The sequence below is a fragment of the Pangasianodon hypophthalmus genome, chromosome 10 (assembly GCF_027358585.1).
Source record: "Pangasianodon hypophthalmus isolate fPanHyp1 chromosome 10, fPanHyp1.pri, whole genome shotgun sequence".
Taxonomy (NCBI): domain Eukaryota; kingdom Metazoa; phylum Chordata; class Actinopteri; order Siluriformes; family Pangasiidae; genus Pangasianodon; species Pangasianodon hypophthalmus.
This window is the reverse complement of record NC_069719.1, coordinates 5,056,003-5,074,590: the sequence shown is the minus strand read 5'-3', so window position 1 is coordinate 5,074,590 and position 18,588 is coordinate 5,056,003. Positions and strand designations below refer to the sequence as shown.

Sequence of the window (18,588 nt, the reverse complement as noted above, 5' to 3'; positions counted from 1 at the left end):
AATTTGGCAATGATTACAATGTTTAATTTATTAGTGAACGTCACACTGTGCATTTTAACCATTTATAGTTACATTTAATGTTCTGGAGCATCCATGAGACAAGTTAGTTCTTGTTATCACTTATGTTAGAGCAGCTATTAACAGTCTTTCCCTCACCAGCCTCTCTTTTTCTCTCCTTAAGCTTTAAAAAAAAAAAAAAAAAAAAAAAAAAAAAAAAAAAAAAAAAAAAAACACAGCTTGTCATGTTATGAAGAAACCACAAAACGCAACGTCCTTTTGTCCTGAAGACTTTCCTGTCACTGGAAATCTTACTGACTGTTACAAAGTGCTGACACTGGAGACTCCTTACAGAAAACTTCACCATCTCAAAAAATGATACCTTATTCTTTCTTAACTAAAACATTTTTTTATCCATTTATTCTCAGGCTTAGCATGTGTGGAGTGTATGTTATATGAGCTTGTGAAAGTTGTTAATATAGAAACAATAACCTGTTAGGAGGAGCACATTAATATAAACCTGTCATGTGCAGCTGCACTACTGTCAGGGCTGCTGTTCTAGAAAATTAATCAGCACCATCTGATTGATCACAATCCAGAATTCAATTCAGCACTGAGCTATAAATGTTCAGTAACATCTCTTTACAGAAACCTTCACCATATCAACAACTACACCCTTTTTTTTTTTTAATCTGCAAGCACTTACTATCAAAACAATAACATATTATAACCAGCGTGTTAATATAAACCTGATTTGCCAACCCACGATAGCCGTGCTGCACAGCTGCTGTTGTGGTGGAAAGCTTCAGGTTAGATATACTATGCATTTCTGGGAAATAATGAATTGCTATAAGATCATGTTTTCTGTTCTTTATCAGAGCCTATGATGGAAAGAACAGCACAACTGCTTGCTAATAATCTGTCCTGCTTTAGCAATACACTGAAGTTTTTTAATGCGATTGTCCTGTTATTTTATATATATCCTATAAAAGCCTAAGTAGTTGCAAAAAAAAAAAAAAATCTCAATAGTTTTTCTAAAACTGTAACAAACAAATTGTAATGTTCCAGTAACAAATATGAATTATTTTAAGAGAAATTGGAGCTCTGTAACAGATGTAAAAACCTCTCTCAAACACAAGTCCTGTATTTCTTTAAGTCTAGACCATCAGTATGTTTAGAAGAAGCATCAAGCTAAAGAGGACATGCCTGGACTAGCTCCGAGGTCTCTGAAAGAACTATAACTCGACATTTAGAAATGCTGTCATGTGATACTCCGAGATTTAAAGTTCTGTAGTCAAGGAGTAAGAAACACAAGAGCTGTGCAAACTCAGATGAACCCTTAGAAATCTAGATTACTCATGACTCTCGATCTGAATTTGGGGTCCAAGCACGCAGTGGTGGATTGGTTTTGTTAAGATATTGCTTCTTCTTTTTCTTCCCTAAATCAAACCGTGCAGAACAAACCCGTAAGTCGTAGCGATATGACACTTGTCCAATAAGTTGTCCTGATGGTGGCGCTGTAGTACGGAGTATTCTGTTTTGGGTCAATCTTGGTAAGCATAGAGACAAAATTCCTATTTTTAACCTTTTCATTGGCTCAAACCAACCAAAGTAAAGTAGAACTTAAAGCCAAGGGCATCAACAAGGAAGATGAAAAACTATGTCAGGCAATTGACCTTGCTGTGACCTTGACCCTATATGGAACAATTCCAAACTCTAGTCAGTTCATCTGCTGGTTACAATGATAATACCATATAAATCCTACAACCATTAAACCAATCGTTCTTGAGATATCTCATTAACGAGAATCTCAGACATACGCCTGCATCACCTAGCGATGAAAAAAACATCTAGAACCATTAAGGTCCATCCATATAGATTTCAGCTAATTTGCATTGCATGCAAAATTCGCTACTCCTCCTACAAATTCTGATTGCATTCAAATTTTCTATGCTACATCCACATGCCAGTCTGCAATTAATCAAAGTCGACTTTATTATCATTATGAATACTGTATTACAGAATAAGGTAGAATGATTTGCCATGGCTAAATTGATTAGTTGAAGGACATGCTGAAAGACATGCCAGCTTTCAGCAGGCCTTTGAGTTATAACTGAGCTATTGTTGTGAAACATGAAAACTATGTTCATCTATTTTATTGTTCTATGTATCTCGGGGTGATACTTGCAAAGAGTGCTTGGACCCCGCAAGTTGCCACTTAACAATATAATAATTACAAGGCTCTACTGATTAAAATAATCAAGACTGTAATATTTGTTACAATTTTTTGAATCCTTATGACTAAAAATTAGCTGCCACTTTTGTCCAAAACAGTAAACTGCTTTTTCACATAAGTAAAGTTCACGTGTAGAAATTCATATCACTAAATGTAGCAGAGTAAACTCGGGTATGTTATGTTTTCTGTATTGGAGATGGAGGGAAAGTAGCAGTCTTTGTTAGATCATGCTACTCTGCTTACAAGCTGACATTAAACAGCCCCGGTAACGAATGGCAGAAACATGAGGAATTAACTTAATTAGCTGCAAAGTTACTAGCAACGTTACAAGCTTTCAGCCGAGGATACAGAGCTCCAGTCCCATATCATGGGAAATGATAACAGACTTCCTTACCAGCACTTATGCCCATAATAAAGATGGACAGACTGTACAGTACGTATACAAGATACAGACTATACAGTACGTAAGAGACAACATCCAACACAGTGTTCCTTTATAAGAAAATAATATACAAGATGGACGGCAACAACAACACAACACCAAATGAGGATACAGAAAAAATCTCCAGTTTGTAGCACTGGTACAAAATAAAACCTTATGTTTTCAGCTTTTAAAAAAAAAAGCTACAGCCTCCTATATGAGGCTGGTTGTTTACTGTCTCTTCATCTCTCTCCCTAAGTGAGGACATAGAGATGTCTTCGAGGGTGTAACACAACCTGCTGCTCCTTTGTGCATCTGCTTGTAATGAGCCTGTAATGACCTCATACAAAATGCAGCACACAGATCAGCTATCACTCGCTGACTCTCTCTCTCTCTCTCTCTCTCTCTCTATACTGGAGCTCTGTATGGATACAGAGTGTTTTAATCCCCAGAGCTCTTCAGGAGACACACTGGGACGGACTCAGGTTCTCAGGCTTCTCGATTTAACTGAGTACAATTAATAATGGACATTCATAACCCTATCAACTGAAATGATTTTTTTTCTAACTGATCAGACTGAGGACGTGTTTGGGATCACTATGTGAGCTAACAACCTCTGTGTGTAAACAGACCCGAGGCACTTAGCACCTCAGGTCACGACTATCTAAAAGAAAACACTGCTCTAGCTCTCAGCTGATATTACACGCTTCCTATGCTACGCAAAACATCACTAGTTAATCATTATCAAAATACTGGACAAATGATTTATGTTTTATTGCACGAGTGTTCATCCTGCTTCATCTCAGACACTCACAAGATCCATCGTGATTTGTTTTATTCTAGGCTAAATTATACAAACCAATCAGCAAAATCTGATTTATACAAGTTTTCTGTAAGACGTGTATGGTGTCTGACGTTCTTTAGTTTTACACTGGAGCTACGTAGCAAATCTTGTTAACAAGTAATGGAAGTCAGCCAAAATTTGTGAATACATGCTGCTTACATCATCATATAAGTGCTTCAAAAGACATTCCAATGTTATCTCATCTTATCTCAAAGTGTTTTTACAAAAAAAAAAAAAAAACTTGATTGTGATTGTTTATATTTACTAATTTGAGTTCAAAATGGAAACACATTATTCGCATAACTTCCAGCTTTAACACTGTTGTGTGTTTATGTTTTTGTGCATTCTTGGTGTGTCTCTTTTATATTTTTATACCTTTATACTCATATTGTATATAATTAGTATTATAAGTATTATGTCCTATCCTTTGCCGCTGTAACAATGCAAATTTCCCCACTGGGGGACGAATAAAGGATTATCTTATCTTATCTTATCTTTCTGGAACGAATCCTCCTTAGGGAAAACGTTAGGAGGTGGAGTCTAAAGGGATGGAGTGCTACTAAACTGCATTAAGGGTCATCTCACAGCTCCAGTGTCCAGTGGGTTACAGTCTACATGCACTTTCACATGTTCTCCCTGTGGGTTTCCTCCCACCTCCTAAAAACATGCTAGCAGGTGGATTGGCTATGCTAAACTGTCCCTAGGTGTGAACAAGTGTGTGATTGTGTGTGTGTGTCCTGTGATGGATTTTGTGTCCACTCTGGATCCACCACCTGACCGGGAGAACGCTGGTACTGAAGATGTAAAAATCTTTCCCTTTTTCCTCACCTATATTCATGATATTACTTGTGTTACATTTGGATATGATGTTCAGAGATCAACCGACATTATTTGGAGCAAAATAATCTGGGTTTGATGGATGTGTGAATGCGACAGTTCATCCAAACACATAAAAACTCTGAGACGCTGAGCGGTTTATGCTTACAACCAAAACTGTCCCTCTCAGAGCCTCTCAAAGAGGAAAATTAATGAAGAAAACGTCCAGTTCCAACTCGAATAACTCGACTGATAAATTATTTATGTTATATGTGGTGTGTGGGACACTTACGTGTTTGAGTAAAGCCACTAAAAAGAAGTCCTAAAGCATAGTTTGGATTTGCACATCTTTCTTTCTTCACATATCATACATAATATAAGCATGGCTACATGTACTTGATTGGATGTTAGTTCTTTATTGCCTTTTTTTAATTTGTTAACTTCTTTACTAGTGTAATTATTCCTTCTGGTTCTCATTAAACAGTTTATTTTTGTCAATTGTGAGTCAAAATGAGTCATTAAACTCATGTCTTACACAGCATGACAGTTTTTCTTGTCATCCAACTTTAGCAAAACGAAATATCGCGATACTTTACGATAACGTGTATCGTGAAAGCAAATATCGCGATAACGTCCACTCCACGGTGTATTACCTGCTACATTGGTTTGTACTCAAACCAGACAACTAATTCTTAGATTTCTAACATGAACGAAAAAAGTAGTTTTGTCTTTAAACGTTGCAGAATTTCTGAAATTAAAAATAAAAACACAAAGCACGTGTATCAAATGTTTATAACAGAAACACGTTAGATATAAATGAAATAAAATGAAATAAGAGGAAAGAGGTGATAAATAGGCCAGAATGACACTGAACACCAGTGAACTTACCTTCAGTGGAGCAGTCGCTTGTGTTTACAGCCGCTGCTCAAGTCAGATGTTTTGGTTTGGAGGAGATGACCATTCCAATGCATTACATTTATTATTATTTATTTATTTATTTATGCCTAAACACCTGTAAACAGGATTTATAGTCGTTGTTTATGGAGCAGTTTTCGAGTTTTAAACAATGAAAACACACAGAAATCTCACACTGGTGTAAACGCGTTGGTTAGATCATGATTTCAGCGCCGTGTCGCTTCTAGGCAACCGAGCTAAACTTTCCCCGTTTTGTTTTTTCGCAGTGTCCCTCTACTCGAAGTGTTACGGTAATGTTGAAACACGGTTTCCGGGTCGTTCATCTGATTCCGTGGCGTGCTGATGCACTATTTCTGTCCAACTTTTCTTAAAAAAACACACGTTTGTGAATTATCTACAGGGGAATTGTATGTGTTTAACTTGTACTGGTGTCATATTAAAGAATTTAAATCACACCTTATAGTTCTGCCTGCACTTTGAGGTACATGAATTGAGTTATATGAACAATATATTTTAATAAAATACAAAAACTAGTACTAGCTCAAACGCAAAGTTGGTAATTCGCCTCAAATTGACAGGGAAAAAAACGTTAAATAATAATAGTAGCAAAAAGTCGGAATCGACAAGCTATAGAAATGCATGGCTAAGCAGTTTTTGGGAAATGTAGTTTAAATGGAACATTGGCCTTATTCCAAACCGCACATTTAGAACTACAACGCCCATAATGCTTTGCTGAAGTACGTCACCACCCCGCCTCGTGACCGATCCCGGTACAAAGAAATAGAGGTGACCTCCGAAACAAGTGGCAGAGAGGCGCAGTTTGCAGGACGAATTCTTACAAAATGGTAGGTTTTTAAAAATGTGCATGCTTTATTGAGACATTTAAAAGGAGTTTATTAATGATTTGTGTGATTATTATCTCTTTTTTTGTAATCAGCGCTTGAAAGTCGAGTCGGTTTAATGCTCATTTGTGTAGTCTGGTTTGACAGTAAGGTTGAATCCCAAATGATGACGCACTCCCTATATAAGTGCACTATTTAGGGTGTGAAAATAACGGCTTTTACATGTTATATAGCGTTCTACGGAGTGGTGAGGTCGGCGTTTGGGACTCGGCCCAGCTAGTTATGGAGTTAGCTCCTGTACAAGGCGCAAGGTTGAGGACCAAAACTAAGCTAACTGAAACTGATGCATAAATTATTTCACATTTTTACTACAGCTTTTAAAAATATTTTTTGTTTTATTGATTTTATTTATATGTTTTGTAGATTTTTTTTACTATTAATGTTACCTGGACGTTGAAGGACGGTTGTCATGGACACAAACCTGAACCAGCAGTGAAAGCTGTGAATGAAAAGATTAGATTTTTTTCTCTCTCTCTATTCCACTGTTACTATTTAGGTCACTCAACATGGCAAGGTGCCTTATATCATGGCCTTGTTCTATTTTTAAAGGTTAACCTGATCATCCCTATGCCCTCAGTCACGCTACATTAATGGGCAAACCGGCATCCACTCCTTTTTCATTCATTTGTTCATCTTCAAGTGCTCTATCCTGGATCCGCAGCCCATCCCGGGAACACTGGGAATGACACGGGAATACACCCGGGATGGGACGCCGGTTCATTGCAGGCCAGCATGCACACACTCATTCACACCTCAGTTTAATTTGTCATAGGCAGTACCCGTGTATGGGCCTGTTTGTGGAAGGTGGGTGGAGCCGGAGAACCTGAAGGAAACCTACATGGACACAGGGAGAACACGTATCTCAGGATCAAACATCAAACCAGAAACCGTGGAGCTGTAATGCTGCAGCGTTGAACCACCATGCCCTTCTCCACGCCTTTTAAAGACACTTTATTGTATATTGTATATTCATCAGTCTGTTTTTCCTCTCGCAGGCTGATCCTATCCGAGTTCTGGTGACCGGCGCGGCTGGGCAGATTGCCTACTCCCTGCTCTACGGCATCGCCAAGGGAGACGTGTTTGGCAAAGATCAGGTGAATGTGGGACTGAGTTTACACAACAAGATACCGTGTGCTTTCTGAATGTTTCCAGGAAAAGAGCCGTGTAAGAGTTGGACCATTACGGAATGTGGCTGCGTCCCAAATTACATACAAATACTAAATAGCACGTCAAATGATGCAGCGTCTACCGTGAAACTGTAATAGTCTATTTCTGGTCTACAACCACAGACGCACTATATACTGCAATGCAGCATGGTGTGTGACGAGTTAAGATTTTCAGAAGAAACTAGAGTTTTATCAGAAAAGAAACTAGATTTTAACTTATTATATTTATTATAGAGAGAAGTCTTTGGTCATGGCACCTCAAACTAACTTTATATGTATTTACAAAATACTATAATTTCTATCAGGACCGCACACAAAATGAAGCAGTGATAGTGACTAGTAGGGAAATAGACAGGAAGGAAATGGTTACGGATGGAATTACTTGCTCATATTACTTATAAATATTGTCAAGAAGATGCCAAATGGTATTTTAATTCTATAAAACTGCATACAGCTAGTAGAGCACTAGTATATTGACATTCTGGAGCTTTTTTTTAATCACTTTTCTTCAATGCTTTGTCTTATTTTTTGCAATGTGCATTTTATTTGTGTTTATCAGCCTATTGTCCTGGTGCTGTTGGACATCACCCCCATGCTGCCCGTGCTGGACGGCGTGGTCATGGAGCTGCAGGATTGCGCTCTCCCACTTCTGAAGGGTAAACCGCACACTGCTGGACACACACACACACACACACACAAAAACACATCCTTCATTCATCATTAATATGCACTAAGAAATTAAACCAGATCACAAATCTGAAAATAATTCATCATATCAGCTTCCTTTTTTTTTTTTTTTTGCAAAGACACTATTCTGAGTATTAATATTCTTTATTATTCGTATACTCTATATATACCAGTGCACTATGGATTAATCTGCTGTATGCAGTCAGCCGAACATGGGTTTAATTTTGCCCTGGTGCTGTGAGAGTAAAGTACAAGACACCGAATGTCTAACTCACCACAAGCTCACCTCGAAGTGGTCACAGTCTCAAACAGACTTCCTGTTATCTGTAATCTGTAAAACTGACTTGTATCTCCATCTTGAAGCTGCTCGAATCGCTTTCCTGCTCAGCACATGCTCAAACACGTACACATAGCGTGACTGGAAACAGTGTGTAGCGTAAAAAATAAATGAGTATAGATCTGGATAGAAAATCCTTACTGCTCTTCAGCTACTCTAAACTGACCAATGATGAGGAAGTTCCTGTTGATTAGTAGTCATATCTGTTATTTCAGAGGTGTTTGGAAGCCATGTCTGTACACACCCTGCACCTAACATGTTCTGTGTGTGTGTGTGTGTGTGTGTTATGTAGAGGTCATCCCTACAGATAAAGAGGAAGTGGCATTTAAGGACCTGGATGCTGCCATTCTGGTGGGCTCCATGCCCAGGAAGGAGGGAATGGAGAGGAAAGACCTGCTCAAGGCCAACGTGGCCATCTTTAAGTCTCAGGGCGCAGCGCTGGACAAGTACGCCAAGAAGACGGTCAAGGTGACTATACAGATTTCTGAGTTTCTTAACGTTCACCTAGATGAACTTGGTATGAAGCGGATTTAACCTCTACCAAAAGCAAATTAGTTTTACTTCCTGTTTCCTGTCCTATTTAAATGATTTGTCTTTTTTTGTGTTAAGTACATTTTAATCGTGATTGTTGCTTTAGACGTCTAGTAAAGTTATATGTAGTTATGTAGTTGTTCATCAGTCTGCACTGTCTGATCCAATAAGCAGACTTGGAATTTGGTAACCCCTTTTACCTGGTGTATAAGCTGTAAGTGTGCAAACACACACTAGCTGGAGGTGAACACACTTCAGATCACTCTACATAGCTTCTGCTGGTCCTGTATAACTGAATCACCATTAGTTTTATAGTGGATAATCGTTTAAACTGTCTGAATCATATAAATTACAAATAAATCCAAAATATAAAAATGATCCACTTTTTAATGTACCAGTTTTCCCCCCATTGCTGCAGCTCTGTTTTTTCATCACAGACTGTTTGCTGTGTTAAATGTGAACTATGAGTGTTAAAAAAAAAAAAAACAGACAGAAAATTTACTGAGGATGGAAAAACCATCACCAGCATTAGCTGTGCTCTACAACACCTGAGGCAGCTCTCAAAGGACCGTGTGATAACTCGGTGCATCTCTCGCTGTCGTCCTGGCAGGAAGGAATGTCTCCTGGCTTTATCCCAATGGCCTTTTCTCAGAGCAGCATGAGACAAGCTCGCTTCCAGTCCAATGAGTCTTTGGGTTATTATATGCTTTGATTTACAGCAATTGATAGAATAAACTTTATAGTAAACTCTAAAGTAAAAAATATTTTGACTTGTGTTTCAAAATTTGTAGTAGAGGGAAGCAGATGAATATTGAGAAAAGCCAAAGCTGTTTTTGCACGTATGTCTATGCAGCACTTGATCTTGAAATACAATCCACAATAAGAGACATAAAAATCAGTGAAAGGATTTTGAAATTGATTTGAAGTGTCTGTGTGTGTCTGTGTGTGTCTGTGTGTGTCTGTGTGTGTCTGTGTGTGTCTGTGTGTGAAACTCTTTTGTAATATGGTGTAGAGTGTCTAAAGCTGCATTTTCTATGGCAAGTAGGTGGAACATGGATGCTTCTTAAAAAAGCATTGCTTTTAAAGTGTTTTTGGAAACAGCGTAGCCTCTGAATACCTTCTGAAAACCTTCAACTTTCGAGTGACTTGAGGTGCTCGTTTAACCTCCTGACCAATCAGGTTGCAAGTTGGAGGGCAAGCGAGAAAACCAAACATGGAGGACAGAGTGCTGGTGAAAAATGAGTCTTGTTAATACGCAAGGGTAAATCAGGAGATTAATGGCATGTTGAATCTAAAATATATACTTCATTGCCAATATTGCAGTGTTGTAATTTAACCAAAATGTAAAACTTGGGGGAAAAAAAACCACTAGAGCTCAAATTCTCTTTATTTTAACTTTTTGCCTCCAAAACTGCAGTGAATCCTCCTCATCACCAGAGTTACACCAATCTTTATTTCATCTGCATTACTGATTATGTTAAATCTTATCTAGAGAGCAAACCAGGCCAGCTAGTTAACTCATACTAGCTCGAAATGAAAAGGGCACTTTTATGGTTACAGTGTACGAGTTGTTTGAGCTGCCTTTTTATTTATTTATTTTAATTTCACGACACAAAGCGCACCAGATAGTGCCTTTTCCAGGAAAAAAAAAAAACACAGCATTACTGTAGTGTAGGGATTTAGACCCAACTAATCTTTAGGTTTTACTTGATTTATTTCCATTTTTTTATTTACTTTACTTTATTTATTTTATATGATTAATACCAGGTGGAATTTTCTGCTTTTTGCAAGCGTAAGGTAGTGTGAGGTAAAACGTCAGAAATGTCAGTGGTTAGTAAAAGTGAAAATTAAAAAGGCACACCTGCTCAACGTTACTTCCTGTTTACCTGTTTGAAGTCTGCTCATTAGATCAACCAGGAAAGTGTAATATCACACAACCACACATTATGGAGAAGAGAGTTTTGTATTGTATAATTTTGTACTGCAATTCCATGTCATTTTCTCCATTGTATCTGTTTTTAATTCCATGAAACCCTTCAGTTCTGTATAAACACTATTTTTAGTAGCGCAAGAAAGCAAAGGTGTAATTCAAACCATTTTTGTTGTTGTCCCTCTTGTTGCTCCGTAGGTTCTGGTGGTGGGAAACCCAGCCAACACCAACTGTCTGATTGCAGCTAAATCAGCTCCCTCCATTCCCAAAGAGAACTTCTCCTGCCTGACTCGCCTGGATCATAACCGTGCCACCTCTCAGGTTAGAACACACACACACACACACACACACACACACACACACACACACAGTTACAACTGTTTGAATTGGTAAGGGAGGGTTATATACAGAAAGCAAAGAGACCTGAAACTGGGATTATAATTTTGAAGGCTTTATGTTAAAATGTATATTGATGCAAGGATTACTTCCAGAAAATAGTTTCAGGTGAGTAAAAAGCCAAATCAGTAAAGAAAGCATCAGTAACAAATTTCCACCTAACCTAATTCAAACATAACAAAAAGAAAACGTCTTGTCTATTTCCTAACTTATCAAGCACGTACTGAAAGTTAATGGCAATCACTTCGACAGTTTGCACAAAGTAATGATCGCTACAAGTATCTGCCATCTAGAATCTAAAGTATAATGTGTCTAGAAAATTTCTATTAAAAATCTAGCAGCTGCAAAGTACAAATGCTGAAATAGTGCTATTCACTGAAGTGAGAAAGTACACAAAACAGAAATGCAATGCAAAACCATTTGCTTGTTTTGCTTTAATTAATTTTTTAAAATATTTTTAAATGTTTAAATATTTATCTATTTATTTATTTTTAATTTATTTTGTCCTTTGTTATTTTCCACCTTATTTTTATTCTTTTATGTGAAGCACTTCGAGTCAGATTGAGTCAAAATGAAGTGCATAATAAGTAAAGATTATTATTATCATTATTATTATTATTATTATTATTATTATAAACTGTACACTCTGTGTATGTAGACTGTATTTGCTTTTTACACTCACCTTCCACTTTAATGGGAACATCTGTACAGCTGCTCATTTGGCAGCAGCACAATGCATAAACTCATGCAGATACAGGTCAAGAAAATATCTGATGTATGAAAAATCGTTTCAGTTTCTGAAATACTCAAACCAGCCCATTTGGCACCAACAACCATGCCACGGTTGAAGTCACAGAGATCACACATTTTTCCGCATTCTGATGTTTGATGTGAACATTAACTGAAGCTCTTGTTCTGTATCTACACGAGTTGATGCATTGTGATGCTGCCACATGATTGGCTGATTAGATAACTGCATAAATCAGCAGGTGTACAGGTGTTCCTATTAAAGTGGACGGTGAGTGTATATGCTGTAATTAAAGTCAGTATCGGATAGGCCCGAGCGCTAATCCAGAGTGAGCATCTCTCTTTAACAGTGTAATAAGATTATACACACAAGCTCATCTTGGATTAACTCTGTAAGTGGTTTGATGCATGTAAAGAGTTTTGCATCATCTGAGAGGAACTTTTAATCCCGCAACATAGTAAAAGAAAACTAGATTGCCTTTTGCTGAAATCAGGTCAGTGTGCAAAGATTAAAACTACAGGAATAATAGTGGTGAGGTAGATTAACTGATTAAATACTGATTTGTAAGGAATTAAACACTTGGGGTTGTGCATTTATAGGACAATAATCAACGACAGGGTAGTGTCATCTCCCTGATGTGAAAGCAGTGGTATTGTTTCCATCCAGACGTTGATTATTTTCCAATAACAGCACATCATGAAGTGTTTTATTCCTGTTATATTCCGCAGCACTTTTTACTTATTAAAGATCAACACGTCATACTGGGGCACCGTGGCTTGGTGGTTTGCATGTTTGCCTCGCACCTCCGGGGTTGGGGGTTCAAATCCTGCCTCCGCCCTTTGTGCGGAGCTTGCATGTTCTCCCCGTGATTCAGGGGTTTCCTCCGGGTACTCCGGTTTCCTCCCCCAGTCCAAAGACATGCTTTGTAGGCTGTTTGGCATCTCCAAATTGTCTGTAAGCGTGTGAACATGTGTGCGATTGTGCCCTGTGATGGGTTGGTGTCCCTCGCCTTGTGCCTCGAGTTCCCTGGGATAGGCTCCCATGTGTTACGTGTTACTAGTTGCATTTAATGAAGTGGAATGCCTGCAGAACGAGTACACTACAGTATGTTATAGCAGTTATACAGTCATTCCCTCACCATTCTCTCTTTATCTCTCTCTCTCTCTCTCATGATGTTAATAAGACAGAAATTTAGCTTGTCATGTTATCAAGAAACCAGAAAAGGCAAAGACTTCCAAAAACTTGTCATTGTCGGAAAAACTTAAAGGAACAGCCTTGAGTCAATTAATAGTAGCATATGACAGTGTGTTGTGATAGCTATTTAGCAGGAGGTGATTTTATTTATTTATTTATTTATTTATTTAAAATTAACTGTAGTAATGGAGTCAATATTGTTCGTGATTAAGAGACACTATGTGATAGATGTGTGCAGGTTAGTATTTAAATATAATTTAAATGCATCAATTTAAATTCATTAAGCATGTATGATGTGCTGACATATTTAGTTTTTGATGAGGATATCTAAATGGATTTGTCTCTGTGTTAAATATTTAATTCTTGAGTAATAACTAATGAATTGTTTTTTGGTAGAGGATCTAGCTAACCAAGTAAATAACATGTAAACGATAGCTACTGTTCGGTCGTCCTAAGCCGCAGTTCATGATGATGTCCTGTAGGTGGCAATGCGCTGTGGTGTTTCAGCCAGCAACGTGAAGAACGTGATTATCTGGGGAAACCACTCATCCACCCAGTACCCCGACGTCCACCACTGCACGGTCAGCGTGGGGGGGAAAGACGTGGCTGCGTACGACGCCGTGAAGGACGACAGCTGGCTGAAAGGAGACTTCATCTCTGTGAGTTTATTCACAATGTTAACAGCAAAGAGAGTGCTGCAGTCATCGATATACTAAATACCTAGACGCCACATTGGCTTGTCTGGATGCGTTTAGCAAGTTAGGTGTTTTATTTTAGTACACTGCTCTTGATCACACTTGTCGGTGAGGCATCACACATGCGTGGTCTAGACTTTATAGTTATTGACATCATGCACTTTCACACAAGGTCATTGCTAGAAGTCCTAGATTGCCGTTTATGGCTATTGCATTCATAAATGTTTAAAAGATTCTGAGTAAAAAACGAGCAAACGTCATGCATCATGTTGCATTTTCATGCATGGTGCAGGAACTGGAATATGCTGAGACTCTGAAAACTAAAGAGCTCAATGTGTAGTTTCAGATTCGTTTTTAAATCAGTGCTCTGTCATCTATTTCCATAAAATAAATGAGGGGAAATGAAAGAACGTTGTATTGTTGTTCCAAAAAAATAAGTCCTTCATTTTGATATGAGTAGCTTCATCCAGGGATCGCTGGTTTAAAAAGTGATTAAATAAAATCAGCTCTCATCATAAACATTTAAGTCAAATACAGTGTAATATAATATTAATAGCATATTTTCAGATTTTAATATATAATTTATTAATATTATATATAATAATGAATGTCATTAATAGATACTCCTGCTGAGGCGGTCCTTTAAATGCTAAATTGTGTTATCAACTGCATTAATTGTACTGAGGAGCAAGTCCAAATAAAACATTTACTTTTATATTATTCAATCACAGTGTAAAACTGCGGTACTAATTGTGTTAACAGTGTAACGTGCTGTTTTTCTCAGGGCTGATTACTCCCACATGATGGCAGATCTCACTCAGCCACTGACTTGTTTCTTAACACAGGGATAAATAGGGAATCTAGCATCTAGGTATTTACATCTATGGCTGCGCTTCTCATTATGATACAGTGATAGTGTTTTTTTAATCCCAGAGTGAAATTCAAATGAGCATTAGAATATCAAATTGTGTTGTGAAGCTTTAAATTTGAATTCATTAATTAAACTTGATGTATAACTCTAAAGGAAGTCATCTGTACAGAAAGTAGAAATATTTACTGTACATCAGGGCTTCAGACTGGTCTGAGAAACAAAAGCGAAAATGAATTAAATGGTATTTTGCTAGGAACAAAACATTCAAGTGGAAATATGATCATTCTTAACTGTGTCCTTATGTTTTTGAGACAAGGCTAAAAAATTAAATAACTTTTTGGAAAATGTAAAATAGGTTTTGGAGACAAGCTTCACTCTTCTAGGCAAGTGTACAAAATATTCAAGAACTTTAAGTCTAAAAACATTGTTCTGTAGCAGTAGTGACAATAATGTATAAGGCAGAGAGGACTGTCTTAATTGAGTCAGGAACATCCATTTGTTGCCATTTAAATAAAATAAAAATTAAGTGTATGTACAAGGGGGAGTCAGATGAAAACCTTAAAAGTGCAACACGAATAGGAAAAATAAAAACCCTAGAACAGCATTAGAACCCTTGCATTGAATGAAATGAAGATAAAAAAAATGCTTTTGTGCACCTATACAGTGCAAAATTTCAAAAACAAAGGTTGTCATTTGACTTACCTTCAATTAAAAAAAAAAAAAAAAAAAAGGAAGGAAATACTAACGGCCAAAAACTGATTCGCCTCGCTTCTTTTTACTTCCACTGATCAGCTGCTTTTCTCAGGCTTTTTTTTTTCCGTCCTGGTTGTAATACTCCCCCGTCCTGTGCCTGTGGACCATGTGCTCTAATCTGATGTGCTTATTTTTTCTTCCTCCTCTCTTTCTCAGACGGTTCAGCAGCGTGGAGCAGCAGTCATTAAGGCACGCAAGCTCTCCAGCGCAATGTCTGCTGCGAAGGCCATCTGTGACCACATGAGGAACATCTGGACCGGCACTGCTGAGGTCTGCTCCATCTAACCCAGCCCATTTGTATCACACCAGAGCCGGTGTTTCGCTGTCACACGATCACTGACACGAAATCACAAGTCTCACAATTGAGCAGATTGATTAATCACGGAAAACCTCCCACTTATACCTGACTTGACTTCAGTCTGAGTTTATAAAGTAATGCCAATGTAACACAGTCTATTACAGATGTACACACTAACTGCCTGGAAACGCCAAAGTGAGGAATGAATAAATATATATATATATATATATATATATATATATATATATATATATATATATATATATATATATATATATATATATATATATATATATATATATATATATATAAATATTAGTTTCATGAGTTTTTTTACTGCATTTTTACTGTTAGTGTCTTTGCAGTTTTGTTTTTATAGTCAGTGTTTTCTGAAGTTATTAGGATTATTCTGCCCTTTTGTTTTGCCTGCTGTTGTTACCACTACAACTACTACTATTATTATTACTCCCCGTACTGCTTCTACTATTATTACACCTACTATTACTACTACATCTGCTATTAGTGCTAGTATTATTATTACTACTACTATTGCTACTACTACTTCTATTAGTACTACATCCACTAGTGCTACTATTACTACTACTGCTATTAATACTACATCTACTGCTACATCTACTGCTACTATTACTACTAATTACAATTACTACTACTCCTACTACTACTATTACTATTACATCTACTGCTACTATTATTACTGCTACTACTAGTGCTACATCTTCTACTTCTACTACTACTACTACTACTACTACTACTATTACTATTATTACTACATGTACTGCTACTACTATTACTACTGCTGCTGCTATTTAAACATATCTAAATACAACTATTACTAGCACTACTATACTGCTACTACTGGTCCTACTTCTATTATTCCTACTTCTACTAATACTGCTGCTGCTGCCATTAGTACTACTAATAATACTCATAACAATAGTAATAGGAGTAGTAATAATCTTTTAAGTCTCTCCTGTTTTCCGTTGGTGTTGATCGGTTTTAAAGGGTTTTAATCACATTACCAGATTAACCTGAATGTTGACTGTTTTCGTTTCGTTTCTGAGAATTTCTTTGTTGTGTTGTGTAGGGCGAGTTTGTCTCCATGGGTGTGTACTCGACCGGAAACTCGTATGGCGTTCCTGATGACCTCATCTATTCATTCCCCGTCACCATCAAAGTGAGTGAAAATCTTGTGGGTTTTTTTTGGACTAGAGGCGTGTCAGTACGCAGGAATGATGAGATTGTAAACAGTTAAAGTGTTAGGGTGCATTTAGGGCTAGCATTAGTTTTAGAACAGTTTTTGTGCTGCACTGTACTGTACTGTATTTCGCTCTGCTCTCACAGTTTCCACATCCTGATTCTGGATTGTCTAGCATTCGTTTAAGTTAATAAAAATACTTCCTATCAACAGTATGTCCATGTTATCATGGAGCTGCTTTACACCCCTGAGAAATTGGAGTGTTCACAGTAGCATTTGAGAGACGAAATTTCATTTTCCATGTTTGTGTGTGACACGGAGCCACACTTTCAGCGACAGTGACAAATGACATTGGAACTGAGATTTTCTCAATTCTATGCAAATGTCACGGTCAAGTGACAAAAACAAACAACTGGCTTGAGTGATTGTTCAGACCACATGTTCCTACGGCACATGTGATCCGAAGTTTCTTCAGTTCCTCACTCATGACTTTATTTCCAACCTGCTATTAGTTCCCTTTGATGTTTGATTGAGTTTTTCTTCCAATCAAACTTCAATAGCAAATGGTCCAGATTGTAAGCTTCTTAAAATCTTTATCGATGACTATTTACAGTTACAGTTTCCATATTGGTCGATCCCGGATACTTTATAAAGTCTTCCTCTTTTGCATTTCTCCTGCAGGATAAATCCTGGAAGATCGCCGAGGGTCTGGCCATCAATGACTTCTCCCGAGCCAAGATGGACGCCACCGCAGCTGAGCTGGTGGAGGAGAGAGACACCGCCATCTCCTTCCTGAGTGTGTGACTAAATCACAAGCCAAATACGCACCTCCACCCAGACGCACGTCTGTGAAACGCCCCAAAAAGCACTCCGCTGTCGTCTTTTTCCCCATTTTCCCTTAAAATTATATTTCAGTAGGAAATCATTAGATCACATATCAGCACAGCAATGTGTGTGTATGTGTGTGTTGTAACATAGGAATCTGTAGAACCTGTAGATTCTAGAAGTCTAGAATTCAGGTTGTGTTTCAATTCGTCGCTTGGTGCCTGTTCCCTCCTCTCTTGTCTATTAGAGAATTCGCACAAATGAGACGGTCAGAGAGAGAAAGTAATACAGTGTAATAGGTCATAGATGCAGTATAAGGTCAATAAGTGCTCTCTCTCTCTCTCTCTCTCTCTCTCTATCTATCTATCTGGATGTGTGTGTTATCAAGCCTTTAAAAGGAAACTTTGAGTTGTTACATCACCAGTTAGTTTAAAACATGGTTCAGTTGAACTAATCTTCATATACATGAAATTACCATGCACTAGTTGTCAAATTACTGTACCTGACGGTTTGTCAATAAATGAAAGTGAAAATGTAAACTTGGATTTTAGTTTTGTCTCATTGTTCTGGTATATTAACTGTGTGTGGGTGTGTGTGTTTCATGTCCCCTATCCTGTTCACACACCAACCTCATAGGGGCAAAAATCTGATTCTCAAAAGAGAAGATAACATTTCGCCTCTTACAGGTAGCATTCAGGTATACAGTTAGTGTGTGTGTGTGTGTGTGTGTGTGTGTGTGTGTGTGTGTGTGTGTGTATCTCTCTCCTGTATGTATCTTTGTTTGTGTGGTATCTGTGAGTGGACACCATC

At 37.7% G+C, this 18,588-nt stretch overlaps 2 protein-coding genes across 3 annotated transcripts in view; one reads left to right on the top strand and one right to left on the bottom strand.

Annotated features, from left to right (window-relative positions):
• wdpcp (WD repeat containing planar cell polarity effector) overlaps window positions 1-5,833 on the bottom strand; it is an 84,123-nt gene extending 78,290 nt beyond the window's left edge. For both annotated transcript variants that reach the window (XM_053237331.1, XM_053237330.1), the window contains exon 1: window positions 5,203-5,833. The gene's annotated coding sequence lies outside the window, so the exon portion shown is untranslated. The remainder of the gene's footprint in view (window positions 1-5,202) is intronic.
• A 104-nt stretch (window positions 5,834-5,937) lies between these two features.
• mdh1ab (malate dehydrogenase 1Ab, NAD (soluble)) lies at window positions 5,938-18,317 on the top strand. Its single transcript, XM_034307917.2, has 9 exons — window positions 5,938-6,074; window positions 7,127-7,225; window positions 7,857-7,953; window positions 8,614-8,789; window positions 10,981-11,103; window positions 13,603-13,779; window positions 15,596-15,709; window positions 16,843-16,932; window positions 17,635-18,317. Exons 1-9 carry the CDS (start codon window positions 6,072-6,074, stop codon window positions 17,755-17,757), a joined length of 1,002 nt encoding a protein of 333 aa, XP_034163808.1. The 5' UTR covers window positions 5,938-6,071; the 3' UTR covers window positions 17,758-18,317.
• The last annotated feature ends 271 nt before the right edge of the window (window positions 18,318-18,588 follow it).